Consider the following 26,852-nt stretch of genomic DNA (forward strand, 5'->3'; position numbering starts at 1 on the left):
TAACCCCTGAGCCCTAATGTACACAGATGACTTTCCAGAGAAAGCAGGCAGGCTTGTGTGTGGAGAAAAAAAAAAAAAAAAAAAAAAAAGAAAAAAGGGAAAACTCGGGGAGCAGGGATGGGAGGGGGGACTCCAGAGCCCCCCTGGGCTGGGACCCTGCAGAGGGGTTTAGGATTAGGTTTGGTCCTTGCCAAAACAACAACAACAAAAAAAAATACACGAAGTAGCCGACACAAACCTATTTAAATAAAGGGGAAAAAAAATAAAAGAGGAAAGAAAAAAAAAATCCTCCAGCTCTTCTATTTTTTTTTCCCCCTAAGCAGCCGAGCCCAGCTCATCAGCAGCTGAGGCAGGAGCAGGAGGGGTTTTGGAGTTAACTGCATGCAGGAAATCTCTCACATCCTGAGTCCCAGCTCGCTCCTCTCGGTAACTGTATATTATGGGGCTGCTCTCCAGCCCCAGCTGATGAAAGTTTGTCTCCCTCAGTCTGGGCTGCGATGTCAAAGCGCCTCCAGGCAGCGCAGCCGCGCTCCCCCCGTGCGCTGCCCCCGGCCCGGCTCCCCGCGCTGCTGCTGCTGCTGCTCGGCCCGGGCCGGCTCCTCTCGGCATCGCCCCGCGCCCGCGGTAAGTCACGCACAGCCCCCCCCGGGGCTTCTCCCGACAGGATCCCGAGCCCCGCGCTCCGATTCGGCCGGACGAGGAGCAGGGAGATGGATTCAGAGCGCTGCTCCCCCCGCCCCGCTGCGGGGATGGAGCGGGGGGTCCCGGCCGGGCACACGCGGAGCTGCGGAACTCCCGCTCCTCGGCGCGGCTTCGCGCAGATTTCCCCGGAAAACTCCGCTCTGCGGCCCCCCGGCACCCCCAAACCCGCCGGGTGTCATCCCCCGGCACCCCCAAACCTGCTGGTCCTGTCTGTGCACCCCAATCCCCTGACACCCCCAAACCTGCTGCTCACTTCTCTGCGCCCCCATCCCCTGGCACCCCCAAACCTGCTGCTCCCTTCTCTGCACCCCCAAACCTGCTGCTCCCTTCTCTGCACCCCCATCCCCCGGCACCCCCAAACCTGCTGGTCCTGTCTCTACACCTCCAAACCTGCTGCTCCCTTCTCTGCACCCCCATCCCCCGGCACCCCCAAACCTGCTGGTCCTGTCTCTACACCCCCAAACCTGCTGCTCCCTTCTCTGCACCCCCATCCCCCGGCACCCCCAAACCTGCTGGTCCTGTCTCTACATCCCCATCCCCCGGCACCCCCAGCCCCGCCGGTCCCATCCCGGGGACCCCCCTGTTGTGCTCATTCGGGGGTGCCCTGCAGGGTCCCGGGGAGAGGGGTGTGTGGGGGGGTGTTTGGAAATTCTCCTCCCACGCATCCCCTCCAAACAGCCCCCGGGGCTGAATTCAAAGGTCTGGGAGTCTTGTCAGAGTTTGGGCTCTGTTTCCAGCTGGGAAAAATTGCACGGAAAAGCCAAATAGTGATGGTAAAGGCGTCCTGGCTGGGTAAAAGTTTTCTCGCGGCCGCTGTGCTCATTCAAAGTGAGCTCCAGGCGGGGAGCGGGGATTCAGCTGTGGAGCGCTGTGCTGTCCATGTTATATGGATGGGGAACAGCCTAGGAAGGGATTGTCTCTCCCTACAGCAAGTTTGGGGTTTATTCTGGAATCCTCAGAGCTCCCAGGTCTTCGTTAAGCAGCAGCTGACAGTGCATATTTTATGTGAGAGAGGAAAAGAGAACACTCTAGGAATACATTTAACAGCACCGAGGGGTGCCAGTGTCCCTGAGTGTTACTACAAACTCCTGTGTTTGGTCTTTTTTGTCTTTTGTTTTTTCCCCCATTGTAACTTGAAGCTTTGTAAATGTTTGCTTATCTTCAAATGTACTGACAGCGACTTTCGCTGGGGCTTTGGCTCTGAACTTGCTAAGAGAAAAGATGGGGAGATACTTTAGCACGTGGAAATCCCAGAGGGGGAAAGGACAAGGTGTTGCCTTTGATCAAGAACCTGGAATTTATCTTAATGGATTAGCAGGAGTTGAAGCTTTGCCTTTGGGAGGGGTCTTGGTTTCTCTTTGCCAACACTTGTATTTGCACCAAATCGGTGGCTTTGGGGTGAAGGCTGCAGAAATTCCCTGGCAGATGAAGAGAAATAGGTGCCCCGTGGCTGTTCCCTTTTCGTGGGGAAAGGAAGGCTTGGTTTGGGTGGGAGGATGGCTCCCTTCTCCGAGTATGGAACCCACTGTGGCTGGCCAGCCCCTCCATGGTTTGGAAGTTCACTTGCAGTTGGGAAAGTTTGAGGTAAAATGCCTCAAAGTGTTTGTCCCTACAATACCAAGAGGGCAAACTGTGGGTGACTTGGCTCTAGCACACAGATGAGTGAGCAGAATGGAAGGAGGAGGTGGAAATCCGGTTCCTTGTGGCTCAGAATTCCCTGAGAGCCAAGCTGAAGCTCTTAGGTTACGCTCACACTGATGATTTAAGCTCTGTGTAAAGTCTGTGCCAGCTGCTCATCCCTGTGGTGTCTTTAGGTGTCTTTATGGGGTTTAGATGTCTACATTTGGGCAGCTGTGGTGGTTGCCGGCCCCTGGATTTGCCTCCTTGTATTTTCCTGCTTCTCTTCTTTCTGTACCATGTCTGAAATTTGCTCTTTTCCATCCAGAATATTCAGTGAGCATCCCCTGCCTTAATTCCACTTTTTCCTGTGGAAGCAGAGCACAGCTTCAGCCCTGCCAGAGCTTGTGCTGCTTTCTTGGGCACGGAGGTGCTGAAAGTTCCAGGCGCTCCTTTCCATGCTCCCAGTGACAACAAGTGCTCCTGGCTGGGCTGGCACAGCTCCCACTGGGCGTTCTGGAGCCCTGCAGGACATCCCAGTGCTGCCAGGACATCCTAATTTTTACGTGAAGTCATGCTTAGTGATTAAGACAAGCTGGAGTTATGATATGCCTCGAGGAGCGGGTTTGAAATGTGGCAATGTGTCAGCCCGAGTGACAGGTCTGTTATTAAACAGAAATTATTAAACAGTGTGTGTTATTAAACAGAAGATATCAGGTTGTGGGCTAGACAACCTAAAAGTAGCCTTGTTGCTTGCTTTTGGTATGTTTTCATTCCATTTTTTTGTGGTTTTACAATTGTCCTCTTGGTTTTCACTCTTGCGCTGGGTTTCTGCTTAAAGGAACTCGTGGACAAAAAAGAAAACTCAGGCAGGCCAAGTTAACTTTACTGTCCTTGTGGAGTAGGATATAAAGTAAGATAAGATCTGATCTTACAGTCTCAGTCAAGTACCTTAAAATCTACACCTGTAAAAGGTTTCTGTGCTCAAGGCTGTCCTGTTCCTGCAGGGCAGACAAAGTGATGCTGTGGATAGGTAAAGTCCAAATTAGACATTGTGTGTGTGTGCACAAACTTCTGAATTCCTTTAAATGTTGTGTGTTAGCTGGGAAAACAGCAGGGAAAAAAAAAGACTTTTGGGATGACAGAATGGTTTGGGTTGGAAGGGACCTTAAAAACCATCTTGTTCCACCCCCTGCCATGGGCAGGGACACCTTCCACCATCCCAGGTGGCTCCAAGTCCTGTCCAACCTGGCCTTGGGCACTGCCAGGGATAGAAGAGCCACAGCTTCTCTGGGCATGAAAAATGCAAATCCTAAAACTGCAACCCAAAATTCTTTACCTTCAGTTAAAATCACTTTTGTCTAGATTTTAATTTGCTACTGATTGCAGCTTCCTTGGGTCTAATGGAAATAAATTGCAGGAGAAGAAATGTTGCTTTGTCTTGTGCTCTAAACCTGATTTCTCCATCTCCCTCTGTTTCAGAGCCTGTCTTCTCTCAAAGAGAAGACAGCACTTGTGGCAGATATTTTTGGTGTGTGTGTATAATCACCTCATTGTCTGATGATTATCCCCTTCAGACAGCCTGGCACAAGCTGTCCCTGTCTGTGGGGCTCCAGAGATCATGCCAAAATCCCCCAGCAGAGGAATTTTATTGCCACTCTTCAGCAGTGTTTGCATCCTTCACCTCCAGCTCGCTGGGGAGCTGACAGGTTCTTCACTGCTGGTTTTTGGGTGTCTTGTCTCAGCTCTGCTTGGGATTTTTGGAAAGGTCCTGATCCAGATACAAAGAGCATCCTTGAACTCATGATTGCCAGGCTGTGTTTTGGGTGGTTTTGCATCCTGCTGGGAGCCCCAGTGGGATTTCCCTGATGGCACCTGGGTGACTGCAGCAGAGCAGGGCTGTGTTTATCTGTTTATCCCACTGAAGATATCTATTTATCTGTTATTCCCACCAGGGCCCTCACTCACCAGCCATGATCATGAAATTCTGTTCTAAAAAGGCTCAACTCATGTAAAGGCTTATTTGCTCTTCCACCAGCCTTCCCCAGACCTCACATCATCTCCTGACAGATTTATCCCTGCTGTTGCCAGCAGATCTGACACTGCCAGGGCAAAGTGGCCAAGGAGTCCAGCTGGGCTCTGATTTATTTGTGTTCCTGAGCCTCCTTTTGGGCTGTGGCAGAGCGAAGGGTGAGCCCTGAGCTGCCTTGCTGGGCTCTTGGGGTGTGTTTCTCTTCACTTGTGCTGTGAGAGCTGCAGCAATAATCCAGGAATGGACATTTTTAAGGAACTTGGAAATCTGGAATACTGTCAGGTTATCCAGCCAGGCCCTGCCACGCCAGCAGGCTGTCCCCAACTCTGCCTCACACCATCCCATCCTGCTTAGGATGCCAGGCTGTCCATATTACAGGGATTTTTTTATTTAATCCCTTTTTCTGATGACTTTCCTTCCTCTACAACCTCCTATGTTTCACTGCTGGATCTCGCTCTCCCCGTTGCCTGCACTTTGTACTTGTATTTCAAGCAGCTCCTCAAATTTCTCCCTGGACAAAAGCACATCATCTGCACAATTTTGGAGTGCTACATCCCTAAATCACACCTGCAGAGGCTTCTCTTACGTCCTGCTGAGTCTCCAGGGCAGATCTATGACCAAGTAAATTAAAACCCCACAGTTTGAGGGTAGCAGTTGATTCCTCACAAGGCAGTGCAGCCCAAGACTCAATCTCTTTTGTTTCTGGTTAACGCAAAGTGCTTCAAATGTATTAAATTTTCATCTTTTTGCTACCCCACTAACTAAGAGAAGGGATTGTTTCTTAGTAAAGTCCTGCTCCAGCATGTTGACCCTTCTCTTTTTAGGGTTCCTGCAGGATTTCGAGACTAAATTGGTATCAAGTGACTTGAACTGCATAATCTAATCAGAAATTAACCTGTTTAATCCCTTCAGGTTGTTCCACCAATATTTTACACCCCATACAAACGAATTTGCTGCTTTCCATGACCTGGAGCTAGGATAAGAAAGAGTTTGGAGGCAGGAAATTGTCCTTTCACAAGGTCAACTTGCTAAAAGCAGTGATTAGAAGAACAAATTCTTTCTTGTCCCAAATCTATGATGTAACAAGGCAAGAAGTGAAATGTGTCATGGCCTGTTAGCTGTGCTGGATAATGCACATCAAGGCAGAAAAAGCTGGACGCGGAATTTGGCACAAAAATATCTTTAACTCGTTTATTTTGAGGTATTTTTTTAAGAGGAACTGTGTCAGCCCCTGGAAATTTAGTTTAATAGTATATATCATATGCATTAAGTGAAAAACCTTTTTCTGACAACGGTGAAAGTTTGCTGCTTTCTTGCTTCTTTTAAATGTGTTCTAATCCTGCAAGCAGCTGAAAGATAAACCCCATGTGTGACTGCTTACCTCTGCAAGAATATATTAAGGTACAAACTTCAACAAATTCAAGTATTTATGGGATTGTTTCGCTATAGTTATGCAAAAAAAAAAAAATTAAAACTTACAAAATCTGGACTTTATAATTTAGTAAGGGGATCATATGGGCCTGAGTGTGAGCAGTGTTTTATCCAGCAGCACTGAATGCAGTGATGGTCTGTGCTGGAGGTCCCCTGCTACTTCAGCTATTAGATGTGAGGAGGATCGTTCAGCCCACATTATTTCAGTTTATATTCCATTCCTTTTGTGCCACTGACAGCACTGTGATGATAGAGAGAGTTGGGAATAAATTCACTGAATCCCTCTGGAGCACGCAGGGATGGACAGAGCGCCTCAGCCATGTTCCCTTTGGAACTGGAGATCACGAAAGGATCTCCAGGTTAAAACCTGCTCTTGCATTTTGATGTGTGCATTGATGCATGAGGTGAGCATCCCAAAAGAATGAGGATTTATTTCTTCATCTCTTGCCTCCTGAATAAGGCACAGACACCCTCTAGGTGAACACCAAGGTGAAAGTACGGGATTATTGCAGAAGAAATCCCAGAATGGTTTGGGTTGGGAGGGACCTTAAATCCCACCCAGTGCCACCCCTGCCATGGCAGGGACACCTCCCACTGTGCCAGGTGCTCCCAGCCCCAGTGTCCAACCTGGCCTTGGGCACTGCCAGGGATCCAGGGGCAGCCACAGCTGCTCTGGGAATTCCATCCCAGCCCCTCTCCACCCTCACAGAGAGGAATTCCTGATATCCAACCTGAGTTCTCCTCTTTTAGTTTAAATCCTGACACTTTAGAAAGAAGGAGCTATTTACTCTGCATGCTGTGTTTTCCTTGTTTCTATGCCTGACCCTCGTTTGGGATAAATTCCCTCCCCTCCATGGACCTGACTCCTTTGTACAGCCTGGTGCTCATGTCCTGTGCTGGCATTTAAAATCCTTTCTGCAGCACCAGAGCAGAGCTGTTGTAGTGACCTGGGGAGATATCCTGCCCTGAAGAAACCATAAAAATAAATGTTCTTTGCTCCTGTAGCTCATCTGCTGGAGGAATGTGTGAAAATCAGGAGCCACAGAGCGACCCAGGGCTCACGGTGACACTTTCTGCAAGGTCACACTCATAAACCTGAGCAGGAGAGGTGGCTTCAAGAACATTAAGTAACTCCAGGTTGTCTTTTCATTCATGTTTTAAAAACCAGAAGAGAGTCAGTGACAGCTTGTGCTGGAGCAGGTACAGCTCATTTTCCTCTCCCTGCTGCTGTGTGATGTGAGGACCAGGTATTCCCCACACAGCCAGGAACTCCTGATGGATGTAAACTCCTGATGGATGTAAACTCCTGGATATAAACTCCTCATCTCCTTTTCTAGGCTTGGGGAAGAACTACAAATCACGTCCCCTGCCTGCTCACCTAAATTAACACTGCAATTCACCTCAGCTGGGTTTGCTGTGTTTCCCAGAGAAATCTGAAGGGATGACTTGTGCCTGTGAGGAGCACAGCTCCCACTCCGTGGTGCTTTTCTGTGCTGATTGTACACAGGAAGGAACATCCCTCAGTTCAGCTGTGCTGAGGATCCCTTGTACTCACTGAGGCAGGTTAGTAAATCACTGCAGAGAGGGATTGCACTGTACCTTTTGAAAGACCAAGAGGAAATTGTATTTTGGAGAGTAATTTGAACTTTACTCACTGAAAGTAGCCTTTCATGAGGCTTTGGAGGGGAGGAGTTGGAGAGGAGCACTGGACCTGGATTTTCACATAATTATGTGGACTCATTGCTGAAAAGTGAAGATATATTTAGTACCTTTTTCTCTGCCCTTGGAGCTGGGTGGATTCCTTGTGCTTGTAAAGCACAGGTCATTATTTCTCTGCCTCAGTGTTTTTTGTAGGTGCTGCTGGTGCAGAAGTTGCAAGGCTGAGTTCATAATCAAAGATCTGTGGGACTCTTTGGGGAAGAAGCAGCAATTTAGGAACAAGCAGATGTGTCCCAGAGTTGAGAGGGGCCATCCTTCACTCTGGCAGCCTGGGAATACCTGTGGGAAAGACACTGTGCAATCCCTGAGGATTTTCATCCATTATTAGCCCTGTCCTGCCTGTTTTTACAAGAGGGAATGGCTGGGCCATTTGATACAGTGTGGATCAGGGCTTGGAAAAGAAACAGCTGAAAACAGGATTTGCAGCAGGAGAACAGAAGTTCTCCTGATCTGCTGTGCCATGGACTTTCCAAAATTCCTTTGAGTTGGAATCTTGCATTTCTGACTTGCCCTCTTCTGTGACCTCCAAGCCCTGAGCTCTTCCATGGGGGGAACCTCTCGATCCTCCCCCATGACCCACTGTGCTGGAATGCCCTTTCCTTCAGACCTTCACTGCTTTATTTCTCTATATTTTAAAATGTTCTCTTCTAGGAAAAAAAAAAAAAAAAAAAAAAAAAAAAAAAAAAAAAAAAAAAAAAAAAAAAAGACAACTCTGTCTTTGGACTGGTCCTGAATAGTAATTCCTCAGTCAAACATAACAGCATCCCAAATGAGGCTGGACAGCTGTTTCCCAAATATATCCCTGTACATATTCTGTACACATCATAAAGCTGGGATTGGGTTATTTGAAACGTTCTGCAGACTCCCTGCCCCCTCCTGCAGTCAATGGCAAATGTTGTTCTCCCAACTCCACTTGTCACATTTTGTTCTGGAGAACAGGGAGGATATTGAGAGATACTGGCTTCTCTCCTTGACTGCATTTCAATATGTATTTTGTATAATGAGGGCCCAAATCCTTCTGCCATTACTTGTGCTTTAATCACACTGTGCTCTGCCCAGATTGCTTTAATCGCATTTGCATCAGCAGGAGTTGCTCTGTGATGAGCAATATTTCATCTGCAAACAGAGCAGACACATCTCGGGCACTCGAGGAGGAAGGAGCTGCCTGGCCTGAGTTTGTTGCAGCACAGCTCTCCAGTGAGAGATGGTGCAGCATTCTGATTGGAGAAATAGATTTTCAGGAATTAGAAGGAACAAAGCTATTTTTACAGGTTTTGTTTTTTGGTTGGTTGGGTTTTTTTTTTTTTTTTTTTTTTTTTTTTTTTGTTATTGTTTTGTGGTTTTGGTTTTTTTTTGTTGTTGTTTTGATTTTTTTTTTTTTTTGTTTTTTTTTTTTTTTGACTTGTCAAGTGTGATAGCTCCCTTTTAATTTTCTAGTAAATGGCTTTTTGGCATGTGCTATCTGCTGAGAAACGCCCGGTGCAGAGACATCATTTTGTACTTCAGCCATGACATTACTCTAGATGAGAACTGAAAAGTTATATAGATATTACACCAATATATAAACCATGTGTGTTAGGAAGACAAGTTCAGTTTTGAAATATTTGCCTTAGCTATGCTTTTCACTTTCAATCTGTGCCAAACATGTGCTTGAATGACTGATGGAGTCATATGGTTCCCTGAATAAAGCACTTTATTGTGCTCAGACTTGGAGCCTTCCAACAGTTGTATTACAGAAGCTTGAAGATTAAGATGATCCAACTGCTTAGGGGGTATGTCCCACAAGGAACATTTTACTTTTTCTTTTCTTGTCACCCCCCCTTCTCTATTTTTTGTCTTCCTCTGTGTCATCAGTTTGTTCAGCTGGTGGGGCAGTGACATTGACCACAGAGAGTTTGGTGCAGGAGAGCAGCGAGTCACCTCCAAATTTCAGCTTTCCCTGCCGTGTCCACGTGAACATGTTGAACCCATGACGTATTCCAGGCAGTTTATGGGATTTCATGGGGGAGGGGAGAGAGGGCTGTTCCCTGTCGCTGATTATTTCATCAGCAGAATCAGATTTCGGGAAGGAGTAACTGTGCATGAGCAAGTGATGACAGGAGGTAGATCTGAGAATTATGAGCCCCAAATATTGAAAGCCATGTTTTTAATGCTGTTCAGTTAATGGGGATCAGGGAATCTCAGCCCTCCATTTCTCATCCTGGAGCTGCCTGGTGTGGAACACTGGTGATGCTGCAGAGCTTCATCCTCACAGACCCATCAAGCTGGAGACAGGATCTTTTTCCATTAGAAGCCAAAAGAACAGAAAATTAAATTCAGAAATGCATGGAGTCATCTTGCTGCTGCCTCTCCTCAGGCTCATCAAAGACCTTTGCTGACTTCTCATGTTTGAAAAAATTTTGTACACTAGTAGTAATTTCTGCAGTGTAAAAAAAAAAAGACAAAATTCAAGCTCAAGAAGATCCATGGAATTAGTTGCTTTCCAAGGGTTACTTGTGCTTAAATGCCTGAGGTCTTGGGTTTGGGAATTTGGAAGAAGGGAGAAAACAAGTAAAACTTTGTGTGTAGTTTTTCCTTTTTTAAAAATGGTTTATTTTCTAAGCAGGCCATGAAAGAACTAATTTTCCTGGGTTTTGTAGAAATAATCAATGTACTCCTTAGAGGAGCAAAGGTTAGCTGGGAAAATAATTCATGATTTCGAACTAATAAAAACTTTATTGCAAGAGATAAGAGTTTTACTTATGCACAGTCAAATCTTGGCCAGGCTTTTGTGCTTATAAATAAAGGAGAGCAGAGTCTGGTGCTGTGCTGCCTTTTATGAAGCTGTGGAAGTGCTGGAAGTGGGATAATGGGAAGCATCTTATCAACGTGGTGATTTTTGTCCTCTTTTTTTTTGAGAGGGTGTCTGTGTCCTCAGCTGGTGGTTGATGTAAAATTTAAGCTGTTGCTTCTTTGACCCCGTGCAAGTCTCAGGGCTGGCTTTGTTTAACCATTATGCAGTGGAAATCTGGTACTGGTTTATTTTCCAGCATTTTCATGTTTATTATGAGATAAAATTACAATTTGCTTCTTTTTTTTTTTTTTTTTTTTTTTTTCTTTTTTAATATTAGTGCCCAGGGAAGTTGTGGATTGCCATCCCTGGAAGTGTTCAAGGCCAGGTTGGAGCAGCCTGGGGCAGTGGAAGGTTCCCTGTCCACGGCAGGGATGGATGGGCTGAGCTTTATGGTCCCTTCCAACCCAAACCATTCTGCTATTCCATGATTTTATCAAGTACCAATTTGTTTTTTCCTGTCCCAAGCAGAACAGGCACCATTTTAGGTGGTTTCAGCAAGGCCTGTGCCTGGATGATGTTTAACTTGAGAAATGTTTAGGCTTTTGCTGGAAGGTGGAATGAAATAGATGACTGCAATCACACATCCCCAGACCTTGGCCACATAACTGACGCTTTTTTTTTTTTGGCATGATATAATCTGACCCCTAATATTGACAATTTCCATTCAAAGCAAGTTGGTTTTTCTTTTCTTTTTGTTTTCCTTGATAGACAAGAGCGGGATGTGATCCTCTGTGCAATTCCATATTGGAATCCTATCTCACTTTATGTATAGCCACTTTATACTCCTGCCACCTATAAATCAGCACTGGCAAGATAAATACCAAGAGGCATAGGGAGCTAAGAGACAATCATGGGTCCTGTCACCTTTGGTTTTCTAGATTATGTAAAATAATTCTTTTAGTTCCCTTCTTGTAATTCAGACTTTCCACTTCCCTGCTCTCCCTGGCAGCCTTTCCAAGCCACCAGCTCCAGGCTCAATTCATCTTTTGTGAGTGCAGGTGAGCAGCAATGCTCTCACCAGCTCTCAGGATTCACTTGGATCTCTGGTGCATCTCTTTTGATGCAGCATTATCAGTGGTGTCCCCAGGACCATGTGTGGGTCATTCTGGTCTCACCTGCTTTGAAGAGCAACGGCAGGAGCAGAAATCCTGATGATCCCTAAGGGTAAAACCCTCCTGGGTTTCAGCCCCTCACTCCAGCCTGCAAGTTCTCGTGTTCTTTGTAAATTCCTGTTCTTCCCTGAGCAGTCATATCCCACCTCTGAGCAATGGATTTCAGGAGGACTCTTGAGTAAAGGTTGCTGAGAAAAATACACACTGATCCAATACATTTTCTTTCTGAACTGTGGTAAAATCCTTTCCCTTGCCTGGTTGTAGGTGCTGTGTTTGTGGGAAGCTTCCAATTCTTACCCTGTTTCACTTCCATAAACGTCCATAAACTTACTCTGTTTCACTCCCATAACTTCCTGAAGTTCCTAAGTTCACTTCCATTTCGAGTCATCCCCTCTGTGTGTAAGCTTGAGAATTCTGGATTAAAAAATCCAGGTTTGAATTTTTCTGGAGGTGGCAGAAGAATCATCCCAAAGCAGAGAAAAGCCCCTGATGGGGGGGGGATAAAGCTCTTTCCCATCTGTTGGGCCCCCAGGCAGCAGTGGAGACTCTGGGGTACGTCAGGAACTGGCCACAAACCCTGAGTGCTGGGTGCAGCCAGGTGTAAATCCCTTCCTCCATAGCCAGGAATGACCCAGCCAGGTCATGGATGCCACAAACTGAGAGCTAAACTGAGGAAGCTGAAGAAAATGAGGAGGGAAATGGATAAAGGATGTCCTTCCTGACTTCCAGGGCATTGCCTGTGGCACAGAGCACTGCCAGTAGCTGATTTCAGTTTGCAGGAAGATTACTCTGTTCCATTATTCTTTTCAATCCAAAGATTATTCCAGTGGTTTGGGTGTTTTGCTGCAGAGAAAAAACGAGGACAGGCTGTGACTTAGGATTTTGAGTCCGTTTTTAGTAGGGAAGGTAACACGAGGATAATTTAATTTAATCTTTTTTTTATCCCCCCACTTCTGAAATGTTCATAACCCAGCAGTAAGTGCAGGGGGGGACATGAGGGGTGTTTGGGGACAGTGTGAGGAGACAGAGCTCCAGTCTGGGGTGGAAATGGACACCCCACAGCATCACTGAGACCTTGGCTGGGCTGGGCTTTTGTGAAGCTCTGGGGCTGTGTCAGTCCTTGAGTACCTCGTGACTGATGGGATCCTGGAGCCTCTCTGCTCTGGGACAGGCTGGGAGAGCTGGGGGGGCTCCCCTGGAGAGGAGAAGCTCCAGGGAGAGCTCAGAGCTCTGCCAGGGCCTGAAGGGGCTCCAGGAGAGCTGGAGAGGGACTGGGGACAAGGGATGGAGGGACAGCACACAGGGAATGGCTTTAAGCTAAAAGTGGGTAGGTTTAGATGGGATTTTAGGAAGGAATTCTTGGCTGTGAGGGGGCTGAGGCCTTAGGACAGAGGTTATCCAGAGCAGCTGTGGCTGCCCCTGGATCCCTGGCAGTGCCCAAGGCCAGGCTGGATGTGGCTTGGAGCAGCCTGGGACAGGGGAGGGTGTCCCTGCCATGGCAGGGGTGGAAGGGGATGATTTCCCAGTTCCTCCCCACCCAAACCATTGTGGGATTCTCTGAACCATTTTATTTTTGTACCCCTGTTATTGTGTGGGACCAGAACGGGCCCATCCTCACTGGGAAGGAGGCTCAGCACCACAGCTGAGCTTTTACTTCTCTGTGAATCTGTGTGTTAGGGATGGATGTTGTCTATAAACCAGCCCAGGTCTGACTCCTGTCCTGCCCTGTGCTAGGGGGGCACTGGCAGCAGGGTTGGGGCGTGCATTTCGCAGGACATATCCTATTTTCCTTGCACTTAATCCCATTTTATCCAGAGCTACTCAGCATCGGGTGTGTTCACCTCTTTGTTTGTCATGAGGACAAATAAATCGCCCTGCCTCACTAAAAGCTTATTAATTTTAAGTAAATGCAGATCTGGAGAGTGTCTGGGTTTTTTCAGGAGGCAGTGGCCACTAAGCAAAGATGTCACATCACATGCTCGGAGTTTATTTTGTACAGAGCTTGGAGGAATTGAAATAAAGGGCAAAAAAAAGATGAAAACCATTCTGAACTTCTTTGCCAACAAGCCCTTGTATGATACTGTGCAAAGCAGAAAAGTTGTAGAAGTACATGGCAGATGAAAAATATTTAAGCCACACAAAAGTCACTGACAGGTAACATCTACTCATCTCACTATTTGTACAAAGTAGCTTTTATATTACTGGGGAAAAAAAAGAGAATAAAGGGCACTGCATCAGCTTGTGGGCTGCTTGTGGATCAAAAGCATTACCTTCAGTGCAGGCTGAAAATAGAAAACAGACACAACTGTGAGGTTTTTCATGTGAAAAAGTGGGAGACGAGCTTGCGTCAGGAAGAGCTGGACAGAATTTCACTGAAATGGAAAATAAGTAGGTGAGTAAGTAGGTGCATGTGACACAAAAGATAGGAAACCTGGGTCTAATCTAACTTTCTGGTATTGCAGATGGCCTGATTTTCTTCTCCTCTCATGACACAGCACAGAAATTTCAATTCTCTGATTTCAATTATTACACTATTTATACTGCTGTAGTACCAGGAGTCCCTGCAGAGAAGAGGCCTCATTATTAATGGAACACAAACAACTCTAATGGTTCAGCTTCAAAGAAAGCCTCCTGAAAATGGGGAAGGGAGATGCAGAGTGGCAGAAGGGAAATACCAGCACGCCTGTGTGCATGAGGAGCTGCAGCCCTGGGAGCTGGGGGGTGGTTTTGGGGTGGTGGAAACCCTTCCTTGGTGCAGATGTCGGGCCCATCCCACGGCTCCTCTCCTGGAGCCCCCGGGCTGCTCTTTGGGAGGGCTGGCTTTGTGCTCAGGGATGGGGTCCCAGGACCAGCAGGAGGAAGCTGGGAGTGGGTTTTGTTCAGTTGCTGTGCAGGGACTGGGGGATGTGTCCCTGAGTGGGATTGATTCCTTGGTGGCTCCAGCTCAGGTGAGGGCCAAAGGCTCTCCAGGGTACCAGGAGCTAGCCCACCTTTGTGCCCACCTGGTTTTATCCCATTTTTCCCACGTTTCCTGCACTATTCCTGCTTTATTTTTTTTGGTCTGACTCTCTCCTTACATTTTGGGTTTTTTTTTTCCTCCTGATGTAGACTATTCCTCTCCCCGTGTCTGTGTGCCATTGCTCAGTGGCCTTTCAGATCTCTCCTACTCAAGAGAAGTGTGGGTTGCTCTTCCCTGGCTATGATCCCTTATTTTCTGCCCCGTGTTCTTCAAAGCTTTGCAATCAGGCTGCAGAAACCTATTTAAAGGATTTACCTATTTATCTTCCCCATCTTATCTTTTTTTTTTTTTTAATTTAAAGACTGAGTTAGAGTTTATTTATCAGCTATTCAGGTTTCTTTGTTTTGCAGTCTTTCAGAAATATACCCAATCCATAAATATAATGAAATTTCATGAGAAAAACATTATTTGATATACAAAAGGCACCGTACTGTGCTTATATCACACTGAGGGCAGCTGGGAGTTAAGCAAGTGCACAGTGCATGTGCCCAAATTCTCTCCAGAATGAGGCCCAAAATTGGGCTGCAGTGCTTCCTCTGCCTTCCTCAGGAAGCTGTGATTTTTATCACACCCAATAATTTAAATAAAAACATTCAGATAAGCAGCCAAGTATCTGGCTCAGGGAAAGCAACTAGACAGAAACTGATCTCGTGTTTTATAAATGCTGCGGCTTCAGAAGATTTGCAAACCCTGAAGCTTGTCTGCTTTGTTTCCCCCCAAATAAATTATCTTTTCCAATAAAGATATAACTGCTGCCTATAAACCTGTCTTGATGTCTGTTTCCAGACTATCAACACTTCTGCACAATGAGCCTTTTCAGCAGATAAATAAGCACGTGTGGAAGATTAAATTTGCTCATTGTAACCTTGCTTTGTTCTGCACCACGAGCATCACTTCGCTGGGATGGAAGAGAAGTAGGAGTGGCAAAACTGAGCCACACTTGGTGTGGATTTTCCTCCCTTCTCCCATTGTATTTTTGTAGCTGCTGCACCTCCAGACCAGGCTGTGTGTTTAGGGAATAACACATCTGTGCACAAATGCTCATCCCCTCCCTTTTTTCTGCTGTTTTGGGTAAGTCTAAGCTTTGCAGAATGGTCAGGAAAGGCACATGGAGGAGCAGCAGAGAGACTTTGATGTTTCCTGAAGTCACCCTGGCAGCTCCATGGTGTCAGACTCCATGGAATCTGTGCAGACAATGCATCCACGGGAGGACAAGGAGCTCCTCCAAGGGGCTCTGAACACTTGGATCTCATGACACTTTCAGAATGCAAACCCTACAAATTAATAGAAGGGCCTGAGTCATTTAATTTGTGTGGTTGAGATTGCTCAAGTGGGCCAAGGAGAAAGGAGAGCGGGGCTGGAGCCAAACTTTTCTCATTTTGCTGAGATATGCTTCATAAATTCCTGTTCTGAGCAGGGAGCTTCCTGCCTGATAATGAGAATAAAGGCTTGGAGTCCTGTCTAGACCCTCCCAGGCTGATGAGATGGTGTCTCATGTGCCTCCCCAGGGGAGAACCAAATCTTGGGCCAGCTTTGGATCATCTCTTCTAAGGACTGACACTGTGTCCTCCCAGCCCTCAGTCACTTGGGCTGCATTAAAGGGGTGTAAGAACTCTGTATAACAAACAACTTTCCTCTCTCCAATAGATTTGATCTTTTTATCTTGTGAGATGGGTTTTTTGGGTTTTGTTTTGTTTTTTTTTTTTTTGTTTGCTTTTTGTGGTTTTTGTTTGGTTTGGTTTACTTGTTTGGTTGGTTGTTTTTATTTTTTTGTTTTGTTTTGGTTTTCGGTGTGTTTTAGGTAAAGTGTTGTATTTTTACAAGCATGTTGAAAAATACCAGATTTTATTTCTGCTCACATTGGCTTAGCCATAATGACAGCACAGATGTTTTTAAGCTAATCCTAACAGTGATGAAATGGGGGTAATTCTGCTCAGAATATGACTCTTGATCCTTCATGAGAGCATTAGGTGAGCACAGAGAGTGTGGCAAACCCCACCAGAGTTTTGACTGTCCTGTGGCACCTGGAAGCCATCCCTGTCTTCTCTTTGATTTATTCTCAGTTATTTTTCCAGCTCTTGTCCTGTGATATTGGTTTTAGGGCTCTGCCTGGACAGGCACAATGCCATTAATGTGTTTAGGGAGAGGAAAAACGCTTGATAAATGCTGCATGCAAACAGCTTTTTGACCTGGTGGTATGAATGGAAGTCATCTGCCTGTGTAGGAGTGAGTGTTATTTCAATGAGTTTATATTCTCTTTCTCTTCCAGACCTTTTTTCCCCCCACTAATGAGACTGTGCATCCTCCACGATTACATCCTTGCATCCTGATATCTCTACTCTGAATGTGCAGCCTTTGTCTTCTGCTGCCACCATCTAATCCCCCTCCAGCTCTTCCCCCTGAGCCCCTCTGATTTCTCTCTGAAATTCCTGAAGGTTTTGCCACTCTCATTACGAGTGTCATGTTTAATCCTTTTCCTGAGTTATTTCCTTTTGAATATGCTGCCAAGTCCCTTCAAAAGCAAGGTTCACTTGGTCAGAGGCTCTTCCCAGCTAACCTGAAGTGCTTCTCCCTGTCCTTAGGTGAGGATGTGGACAGCCAAGTGGAGTCCCCAAGGCTGCAGGTGTCAAAGGACCAGCCCAAAGATTTTGAGATAACAATTCCCTTCCTTTTGAATGGAGAACAGTGGAGACCAGTGAATGGCATTTATTCAAAGGTTAGTCTTCATTTTGCCTATTTGTTTATTCTGAGGTGTGTAACAATTTAAAGGCTGTAGGGAGAATTTAATGCACTTTCACATTCAGGTTATGAGAGTGTTTTGATATAATTGTTGCCACATGTCTGAAATTGCTGCTTATTTAATTTAAGAAATGCATAAGGTTTTTGGTTGAAATTAATACCTTTTTCCTGCGGAGATGCATTCTTCTTTCTGATGGCAGAAATGAAACTTTAAAGTGAAATAATAGCAATTAAATTGCTTGAGATTCTATCACGCAACAGCAAAAGGAAAACTGAGGGAGGGGCAAGCACACCAAACAGGTTTGTTTGAGTAAATAGTCTGACAGCAAGGAATTTAGGGACCAGTGAAAATAATGTTGCTGTGCTGGCTGCAGCCTGAGGCATTATCTGGGCTTAATTACCCCATGGGAGACCCCCAAATCCCATCCCCTGTGTGGACTGGGAGTGAGGGGTGACTCTCCCTTCACACTCTGCTTCCCCTTTCCTAACCACTGGCTCTGAGATTGTTTCCCCCTCTTGACAGGCCCTGATAAGCTTTGCTCCCTGCACCACAACATTTGTGAACAATATAGGAAGCTGCTTTTAGGGAAAAAAGGCTGGGTTTTGTCTCCTTCCTGAAGTATGAAGACAGTTTGTGGTTTATTATCACTAAATGGATCCTGGGACTCTCCTGCCCAACCTTTTAACTCAGGTCTAGTTTGACTCCAGCTCACTTTTTATGTTGTTCTTTTAATTATCTGAATGAGGAAGGGAAAAAGCAAAGTTTTTAAATAGTTAAAAAAAAAAAAAAGAGGGAGAAAAAAAAAAAAACCACAATGCAAAAAGCCCAGAGAGCCAATTAGAAACAGCTTTTTTTGTTGGATTGGGAAAGTATTTCGTGGAGAAATCCTGCTTGACTACTGCCACTGCTTGCAGGACATGGCTTTGGGTCATGTTGCTGATTGACACAAGTAGGTGTGAAAAGATATTTCCAAACAAGGGCTCTGACTTTCAAAAAAAGCTTGTCTAGATTAAATTTTTTCCTTCTTCTCCTCTGTCCCTTCCTAAATAGGAAAGAAGGGCCAGGCCCAGTTCTGAATCTGTGCAGCGATGAAAGGGATATCAGAGTGGGTGTAGAATGGCTTATCTTGCAGAGATAACACAGATGGCTTGGTCCTAGATGTATGTGCAACTCTATTTTTAGATTATTTAATTAGAAACAGGCATTCTCCATATAGAGAGAGGCCTTTTAGCTACTCACTGGAGCTCTCCGAGAGTTACATCCCAGTATCATTCTGTGAGTAATGATAATGTGATTTATATCGTTAATTTGTTTCCCAGAATTACTTTCAGTTTAAGATTTGTGGCTTGGTAGAAAGATCCACGTGCTGTATCAGCAATTTCCCCCCCCCCCCCTTGAATACTTCTTTTCCATGGAAACTTATAAATTAAATACACAAAAGTGCACATCAGGCTGTGGGAAGAACAACAGCTTCAGTGGTAGAGGAGAAGAGTAATGAATAGCTTGCCACATAAATATTGATCAAAAGCACAAAAGTTAAATACTGCTGTATTTGATGGCTAAATGGGATCTATTGTTCTTCAACTCATTTCAAAGTGTTCATCTGCTTTATTTTAATCGTATATGAAGTCAAAAAAAGCATGTACTTGTAAGAGGGGAATGGTATTGCAATAGGATATATAGTAAAATAAATAATGGAGTGGCTATAAAAATGCCAAGGGATTAAAGTTATTTGTGTACAGATAATTGCCTGGCAATGATGGCCCCATTCCCCAATCCTTTCACTGTAAATACTCCTGCTTTACAATTAGTCCCTGGGAAAGCACACTCATCATTTAGTGCAGCCTTCTCTCCCATCTTGGAGATAAAACTGTCCTTTTATTTACCCCAGGAGTCGCTGCAGTATCTGTTGGAATCTCTCACTTGGAATCTGCCAGCAATGATTATTAAGCTAATGACTTTCTTGTTGAGGGCTTACACTGAGCAAAAAATGTGAGATAATTCACACTGTCTAATGGCACAAACACACAGAACTGCTCAGCAGCAGTGAGGAAATTCCATTTACTGAGGGGGAAAAAAAAAGGAAAAATTGTTTATCTCTAACCAGGTTTTACTTTAATACACTTGGGATGTGCTTTTTCAAGGACAAAAATCTCGTGATTTCGGTGCTTCCTATGAAAGTTTAAATTAGTGGGAGGCAAACCCCAATTTAAAATTCAGACATGTAATTAAATTATATTTAAAGAACTTGGGGTTTCCTAAGTGTAGATGAAGTGTTTTGTGCCTGGAGAGAACTGATCATTTACTGGGCAGGTCAAGTTTTCTCTCCACCTTGCCCAGCTCAAGTCAAAGCTCTATCAAACCAAGGCCAGGATTTCATGGTGCCATCATTTCAGAAATGTTGTTGCTTTTTTCCTGTTCAAAAGATGCCCATGCTGATGCCAACACTTTTTGTAGAATCATGGAATCTTTTAAGCTGGAAAATACCCCCAAGGCCATCGGGTCCAACCTTTGGCACCATTAAACCACAGCCCTGGGTGCCACATCCAGTCATTTCTTTAAGGCTTCCAGGGATGGGGACTCCAGCACTGCCCTGGGGAAGCCTCATCCAATTCTTATCCATTCTTTCAGTGAAAAATTATTTCCTAATATCCAACCTGAGCACAACCTGGGGCCTTCTCCCCTTGGCCTATCAGCATCCTGGATAGGGATGAACATTTTAAAAATAAAATATAGATACTTAAAAGAAGCTGCTATGGAAATACCTCAATTTGTACAACTGTGTGATGCTGTTTGTTTAGTTGGGCTTGTTAGCATTTCTCCTGGCATCTTTTTTTGTTTTACAATTCAGAAAATGTATCATTTTCAGCAGGAATATTTTGCTGGTACCTAATTCTTCTATTAACTGGAGAAGTTAAATTCTATAACTTCTATTAACTGTATTCAGTTGCCAATGCTGAGCAGGCTGCTAAAATGAGTGGCTGCTATTTTGAGGGTCCAGTTGTTGCTGCTCAGGGCTGCTGAGGAGAAAATGCTGCACTTGGGGCCGTGTGGCAGCAGGATCAGGCCCTGAAGGGTTGTGCAACATCACCCCGTGCTTCAAACAATAGCTGCCCATACTCCCTGCAGATGTGATTTCCTCCTTCCCTGGAATTTTGTGTGCATTACAGCACGTGTTGATAGGTCATTATACATTAGAGCTCCAGTTGTCCTTCCACTTCTCTTCTTTCATTTGCTCAGCACTTTGCATTCTGTGTTGATTACCACCCCCCACCTCAGTGCTTGCTTTAAACACACGAGGGTTGGGCTCTATTTTTCTTAAATATTTCTAAGGTTTGAACGAAATGGTTTCATTTTATATAATTTAAGGGCAGCAAAAAAAACCTCTTTCCTCCCCCCACCAATATTTCCAGCTGAATATTTTTCTTCCAAACTTGGCTCGCGATTCACAAATCAAGCCAAGTTTGATGAGAGTTTGGGTAAGTGATGTTTTAGTACACAGAACACTTGAGGGAAGATTTTTTTGAAGACCATCTGTTTGGCTTCAGCTTTTATCCTCACACCCTGTTAGGGACACAGAGGGCTTGGTGTGTGCCAGATCCCTGCAGCACAGGAGCTCTGGGTCAGGTAAAATCAGTGGTGTTATTCCGGAGCCTGCAGCACATCCCTCCTCTTGGGGAGACAAGAGCCAGGCAGGAGATGTTTCACGTGGGCATTAAGGGGCTTTTGGCTCCATTTCTGTGCTTTAAAGGTCAGCACAGTGGGGAAATGCTGCCTGGCAGGGCAGGCATGGAAAAGCTGGAACGCTGTGGGGATCCCAGTGTGGCATTGCCCTGGGCTGGCACTCGTGTTCCCAGAGGGACACAGCTTAGTGGAGCTGCCTTTGGACCCAGGGTTTGGTGCAGATTGTGAAATGCATGAAGTTCCTGAGAAATGGGAAGTATTTGGGGAGGGTTTGATGTGATCAGCCGTGCAGGTCAACACAGAGAGCTCAGGGTGTGGCAGCAGTCGCTCAGGTGTGGGGTTTTCTCTGCTCCTGTCTGTGTAGGACCTGGCATCCCATTGCTGGCACCTGCAGGGCCTCAAAGAGAATCAGGACCAAGTGCTTTGAAAGATTGAATCCTCTCAGTTTTCTAAAAGCACATGGGCAAGTTAGGTGCAGCTTTCCTTTCTGGGGGATATTCTGCACATTTTGATGGGTATGGATCTTTTGTAATCCTGATCTCTGTACCTGTCCAAGTGCAATATTAACCTGTGGGTGCTCCAGTCAGGATACAGATGCCATTCATAAAAATAAATGGGAATGCAGCTGAACCTGGACAGGTGTTTGAGCACCTGCAGCCTGTAGCTGAGTGTGGTTCCCAAAAAACCCTACGAGAAGCTGGAAAGCCCTGAGATGCTTGAACTTGATTTGAGTTTGCAACTTGCCAGCCCAGGTTGCTTTCAAATGATGGAATTTCAGACAGGGAATTTGATTTTTTGATGTTAAATTTGGGGGATATGTAAATCAATGAGCAAATTTTGCTGTGTGACTTCTTTAAAACAGTGAACTGTGGGAAAGTAGCTGCACACAAGGGTTAGACCCTTAATCCACCGGGATCACTGTGAGCCTCACAGGACTCTTTTAAAACACTGTCACTGACCTCACTTCATAAACATAGATTGGAAAATCCACCTCTCCCCCACCTTGCAGAGAGTGAGACCTCTTGTTCTGTGACTTCCCACACCCCAAGAGATTGGGGTTGTGTTGGAGTTTGAGATGAGCAGAGGAAAAGAAAGAAAGGTGCCCTTGTTGAGCAGAGAGGATGGCAAGACCTTCAGGACATTTCCAGCTCTCACTTCAACACCAGTGACTTCTAAATCCAAATAAATCAGAAAATTTTCTCCCCTTTGGGGAGGGGGCAGTGGATTCAGGGGCCAGTAACACTGCTTTGCCAAGCTGAAGTTTTCAAGGCCAGATTCTGAGCTCGTGTGAATCAGTTTCCTTCCCTTGCCCAGGCTGGAATAAATCAGGGCTGCAAATTGAAATCTTAAAGAAGGGTTTTTAAAAAAAGGGAGAAAGAAAGATGAGAAGGCAGAGTTGCTTTTCTTGTAGCAACACTCTTTTTTTCTTTCTTGGTGTTATGTTATGCTTTGAATATAAACTCTAGCAATGAAATGTGAAGATAAAGATGAAAGCCAGCTATAAAATATATATTTAGACCATATTTCTTCTGGTTTTTAAGTGTGCACTTGTCACAGCTCTAAGATTGTGTATGTGAAGTGGCAGAGGATTACCATTTCCTGCTGCTTAGCATGCATTGCATCTCCCTTTGCTCCTGAAGAAGCAGCTTTTGCATCCCTGCCTGCCCCATTCCTAAGCATTGTGCCATGGATTGGATTCAGGAGCAAACATCAGAATCTTGATTATTTGTGTCGAATTCTGGGCACTGATTACGTGAATCTCAGTGTGAAATTCTCTGCTATCTATAAAAGTATCATCAGCTCTGACAGTTGTTGCTTATCTTTGTGATTCTCCAGATTTATCACATCTATTGGGTGTTACACTGCTGCTTTTCACCTTTTTGCATTTTTTTATGCCTTCATTCTAAGGCCCTAGTTCAACACCTACTAAAATTGGGATATTTTTGCCAAAGTACCGTTGGCAAGAAGAGGAAATAACTTTAAATTTGTTAAAAAGCCACCACAATAATGCTGGAGATTCAAGAACACATTGGGAGCTGCAAACTGGCAGAAGGGGCAAAGGCAGTGATAGCCTGGGTCTTATGCAGAGTTTTGCTCTCCACAGCAGTTCCAGTTTTATTAGGAACTTATTGGGGCATCACACAGACTCACAGATTCCTGGAATGGTTTGGGTTGGAAAGGACCCCAGAGTTTGCCTTTTTCCTCCCCCTGCCATGGGCAGGGACACTTTCCACTGTCCCAGGCTGCTCCAGCCTGGCCTTGGACACTTCCAGGGATCCAGGGGCAGCCACAGCTGGCTGGGCACCCTGTGCCTCCCCACCCTCCCAGGGCAGGTCTCTGTGCTGGTTCCCATTTCCCCTCTTGTGTGACTCTCACAGGCTTTGATACACAGCTGAGGGGCTCACTCTGTCACATAATTAATTTAGAGCTCAGTGTTTTCAAGAGCAAACCCATTCAAGTTTATTTCATGACTGGCATAGCCTTCGTGCAAGTGATAATTGTTTATATTCCCTTCAACTGAGCCTCCTGCTGTTCCTTTTCATTTGAAATAATTACCAAAGTTTAGACTTCCTGACAATTGTATTAAGGGGAATCATACAGTGCTGCTTAAACAAGGCTTTGAAGGCTGAGAGGACAGCTTTCATAGCTCTTTTACATGGTTGTTTTACATATCTTGAGAGAGAGAGAGGCATAACCAGAATTTATAGTGCTCTCCATATTTTTTATGACTCATGAGCATCGACTATAAGAGGCAGAGCTGTGCTCTCTCCACAAGCTGTGTCATCAGCTGGGAATGCAGCTTGGCACAGGCAGAGGAACAGCACTAATCCTCCACAACCTTCCCTGGGAGATCCTCTCCTTGAGCCTTTAATTAATAACCTGGAAGTCATTAATTTAATAGCCTGGTAAACAATCTGATATTTCTTTTGCTTTTCCTCATACCAATACTCCTGCCTTGCAGGGCCACTCTGAGGAGTAATTAGTGCAAATATGCTCTATTAGTTAATAACTCTTGTGTGTTTGTTTAATTTGGAAGCAGCATAAGTTTTGCATGGACACAATCGGGGAAGGGAGCGTGGCACCTCCTCTGGCAGTCAGGGGATTTCTGTGTCCCAGTGAGCCAAAGCAGCTCAAAGCCACCCCTCTCACCTCACCTCGTCCAAGAGGAGGAAAACACGTTCCCTTCCTCCCATCCAACCTCGTTTAACCAATTGATCCATCTGATAATTTAATTCATGTCATCTTTTAGAAATGCTGGTAGGTGTGTCCTGGTTCCAGGGACTTGCTGGAGCTCACACAGCAGCTCCAGGGCTGAGAAATTCCTGGAGCTGGGACCACCAATGAAAACCTAGTGTTGGTGATTGAGTGGGGAAAATTCTTTTCTCTGTCTGCGCTGAATCAGTGCCCTGGTTCCAGCTAGATACACGAGGATTCATTTCCTGCACACTGGGAAGTGTTAAGCAACTGGGATTCATCCCAGAAAAGAGTCCATTGCATTTTTAGCCTGAGTGATACAGCGTGTTCAGTTTGCAGAGCTCTGTGTGAGCGTTCCTGCTCAGGTATTATTGGAAGCACTGGGTGTTTTAAAGAGCAGAAAATGGAGAGCTTTGTGGGAACAGCCCACCAGACACCTCCTGCTCTCCGTGGGGGTTTGCAGCCTTCCTTAGGGTGAAATTGTGAAATTCCCCTTCATCAGCTTGTACCACGCTGGGCTGCTGGAGGAATTCTGTCATACTTGGCCAGGGGAGATCACCAGTGATATAATGGTGGGGAGCTCTGCCTCCCAGTACCAGCCCTCGTGGCCAGGGGCTCTGCAGAGGGTTTGGTTGGGACCCACCAGCTATGAGGTAGCGTCTCAGATCCGAGCTCCAGCAATCCTTCAAAAGCTGATGGGGCTGAAATAATCCACTTTAACTTGAGTTTTCAGGCTGGCATTTCAGAAAAAAAAAAAAAAAAAACCAACCCCACAAACAAACAGGTTGTGCCTCCTGCAGTAAAATGGAGGGAAAATATTTTTATTTTAATGATGCAGTTCACGTTAGCCACCCTTTAATGTGGAATTAAAATCTAAACCTAAGTTCCTGCCTTATGCTGGGTTTGTAAAGTGCTTGTACTGAGGCATTTTCATATTGAATTAATTTAGCTTATACTTGGCTATTTCACGTCTCTTGCAACAGATCTTGCGAGTGTAAGGTATGAATTTCAGTGTTGGATTAAAAGAATGCTTTGCTTTCCAGCTCTGAGCATGTGATCATTTTTTTTTTGTTTTTTACAGGCAGGAGGAGAATCTCCCTTGTTCTTAATTCCTATTGTGAGTGCCTTGGGTCAGACTGAAGCCTAGACCAGAGCAGGCTCTGTCCCACCAAGCACCCCTGGTACCAGGAATGTGCAGCTCCTGCAAGGAGTTCTTTGTGGACTTGGAACAGCAGCAAAACTTGGGGCTTTTCCAAGGACTGAAATCCTCTGAGCAGGGGAAACCATGAGCTGCTGACATATTTTGTGATGAAGACCCTTATTTCAGAAAGCCACAGTAAATTGAGTTGTTCTCAGTGTATATTTTAGGGCTGAAGAAGTAAATTGAGCTGGTCAATCCACTGAGTCCTACAGCTAACAAGCCCAGTGCCTTTGTTGTTGAATTATAAATCTATTTCAATATGATTTACTCAAGCCCCAGTTGATTTGCCTCTTCTATAGGAATATTTCTCATTTTTCAGAATTGTAATGAGGAGTCAAAGAGGTTATATGCAGTTTAAAGCCTGATAAAAACATAATTAGGATTGATAACAAGGCTTTTTAAAATGCAGGAATATCTTGACAATAAAAGCCTTTCAAGGTGTTGGTATTTTTCTAGAAATAAAATGACTGCCAAAAAACTCTGCCAGCTGCTTTCAAAAAGCTTGTGTAGATGAGGTAAAAATTATCTGTATCATTTTGATATTGCAGCAGAAAGTTTGTGTTCAGTTTTCAGCTTGTGGAAATCGCGTGTCCCACTTGTGTGGTGCCTTTCCTCAAGGACACACTTCTAAAGCAAAATGGAGCTTTTGGAGCTGAATATTGCAATTTCCAGCCTGGCACAGGGGGTGGGCTGGTGGAGCTTGGAGAGGCTGGGGGTGAAATCCTTGTGAGATGCATTTCCCCTGAATATTGTGAGTGCTGGTGTTGCTGCCAGACCCTGCAGGGTGTTCTGGACTTGATCACAGATGTGCTGGGGGTGTTTCTGCCCAGTGCCACCATAACTGTGCTGGTGACAATGTCCTGGAGCTGTTTCTGCCCAGTGTCCCCATAACTGTGCTGGTGGCACTGCTCTGGGGCTGTTTCTGTGTCCCCATAACTGGGCTGGTGGCACTGCTATGGGGCTGTTTCTGTGTCCCCATAACTGGGCTGGTAGCACTGCTATGGGGCTGTTTCTGTGTCCCCATAACTGCTGGTGGCACTGCTCTGGGGCTGTTTCTGTGTCCCCATAACTGCTGGTGGCACTGCTATGGGGCTGTTTCTGTGTCCCCATAACTGGGCTGGTGGCACTGCTATGGGGCTGTTTCTGTGTCCCCATATCTCTGCTGGTGGCACTGCTATGGGGCTGTTTCTGTGTCCCCATAACTGTGCTGGTGGCACTGCTCTGGGGCTGTTTCTCTGTCCCCATAACTGGGCTGGTGGCACTGCTATGGGGCTGTTTCTGTGTCCCCATAACTGGGCTGGTGGCACTGCTATGGGGCTGTTTCTGTGTCCCCATAACTGTGCTGGTGGCACTGCTATGGGGCTGTTTCTGTGTCCCCATATCTCTGCTGGTGGCACTGCTATGGGGCTGTTTCTGTGTCCCCATATCTCTGCTGGTGGCACTGCTATGGGGCTGTTTCTGTGTCCCCATAACTGGGCTGGTGGCACTGCTCTGGGGCTGTTTCTGTGTCCCCATATCTCTGCTGGTGGCACTGCTATGGGGCTGTTTCTGTGTCCCCATATCTCTG

The 26,852-nt window shown here is 45.6% G+C and overlaps 1 protein-coding gene across 1 annotated transcript in view; it reads left to right on the top strand.

Moving 5' to 3' along the window:
- Positions 1–497: 497 nt before the first annotated feature.
- Positions 498–26,852, top strand: part of ADAM12 (ADAM metallopeptidase domain 12) — a 178,135-nt gene continuing 151,780 nt past the window's right edge. The window contains exons 1-2 of the mRNA XM_053983972.1: positions 498–624; positions 17,048–17,181. Of these exons, the coding sequence (XP_053839947.1) occupies positions 498–624; positions 17,048–17,181 (261 nt within the window). The remainder of the gene's footprint in view (positions 625–17,047; positions 17,182–26,852) is intronic.

The sequence above is a fragment of the Vidua macroura genome, chromosome 8 (assembly GCF_024509145.1).
Source record: "Vidua macroura isolate BioBank_ID:100142 chromosome 8, ASM2450914v1, whole genome shotgun sequence".
NCBI lineage: Eukaryota > Metazoa > Chordata > Aves > Passeriformes > Viduidae > Vidua > Vidua macroura.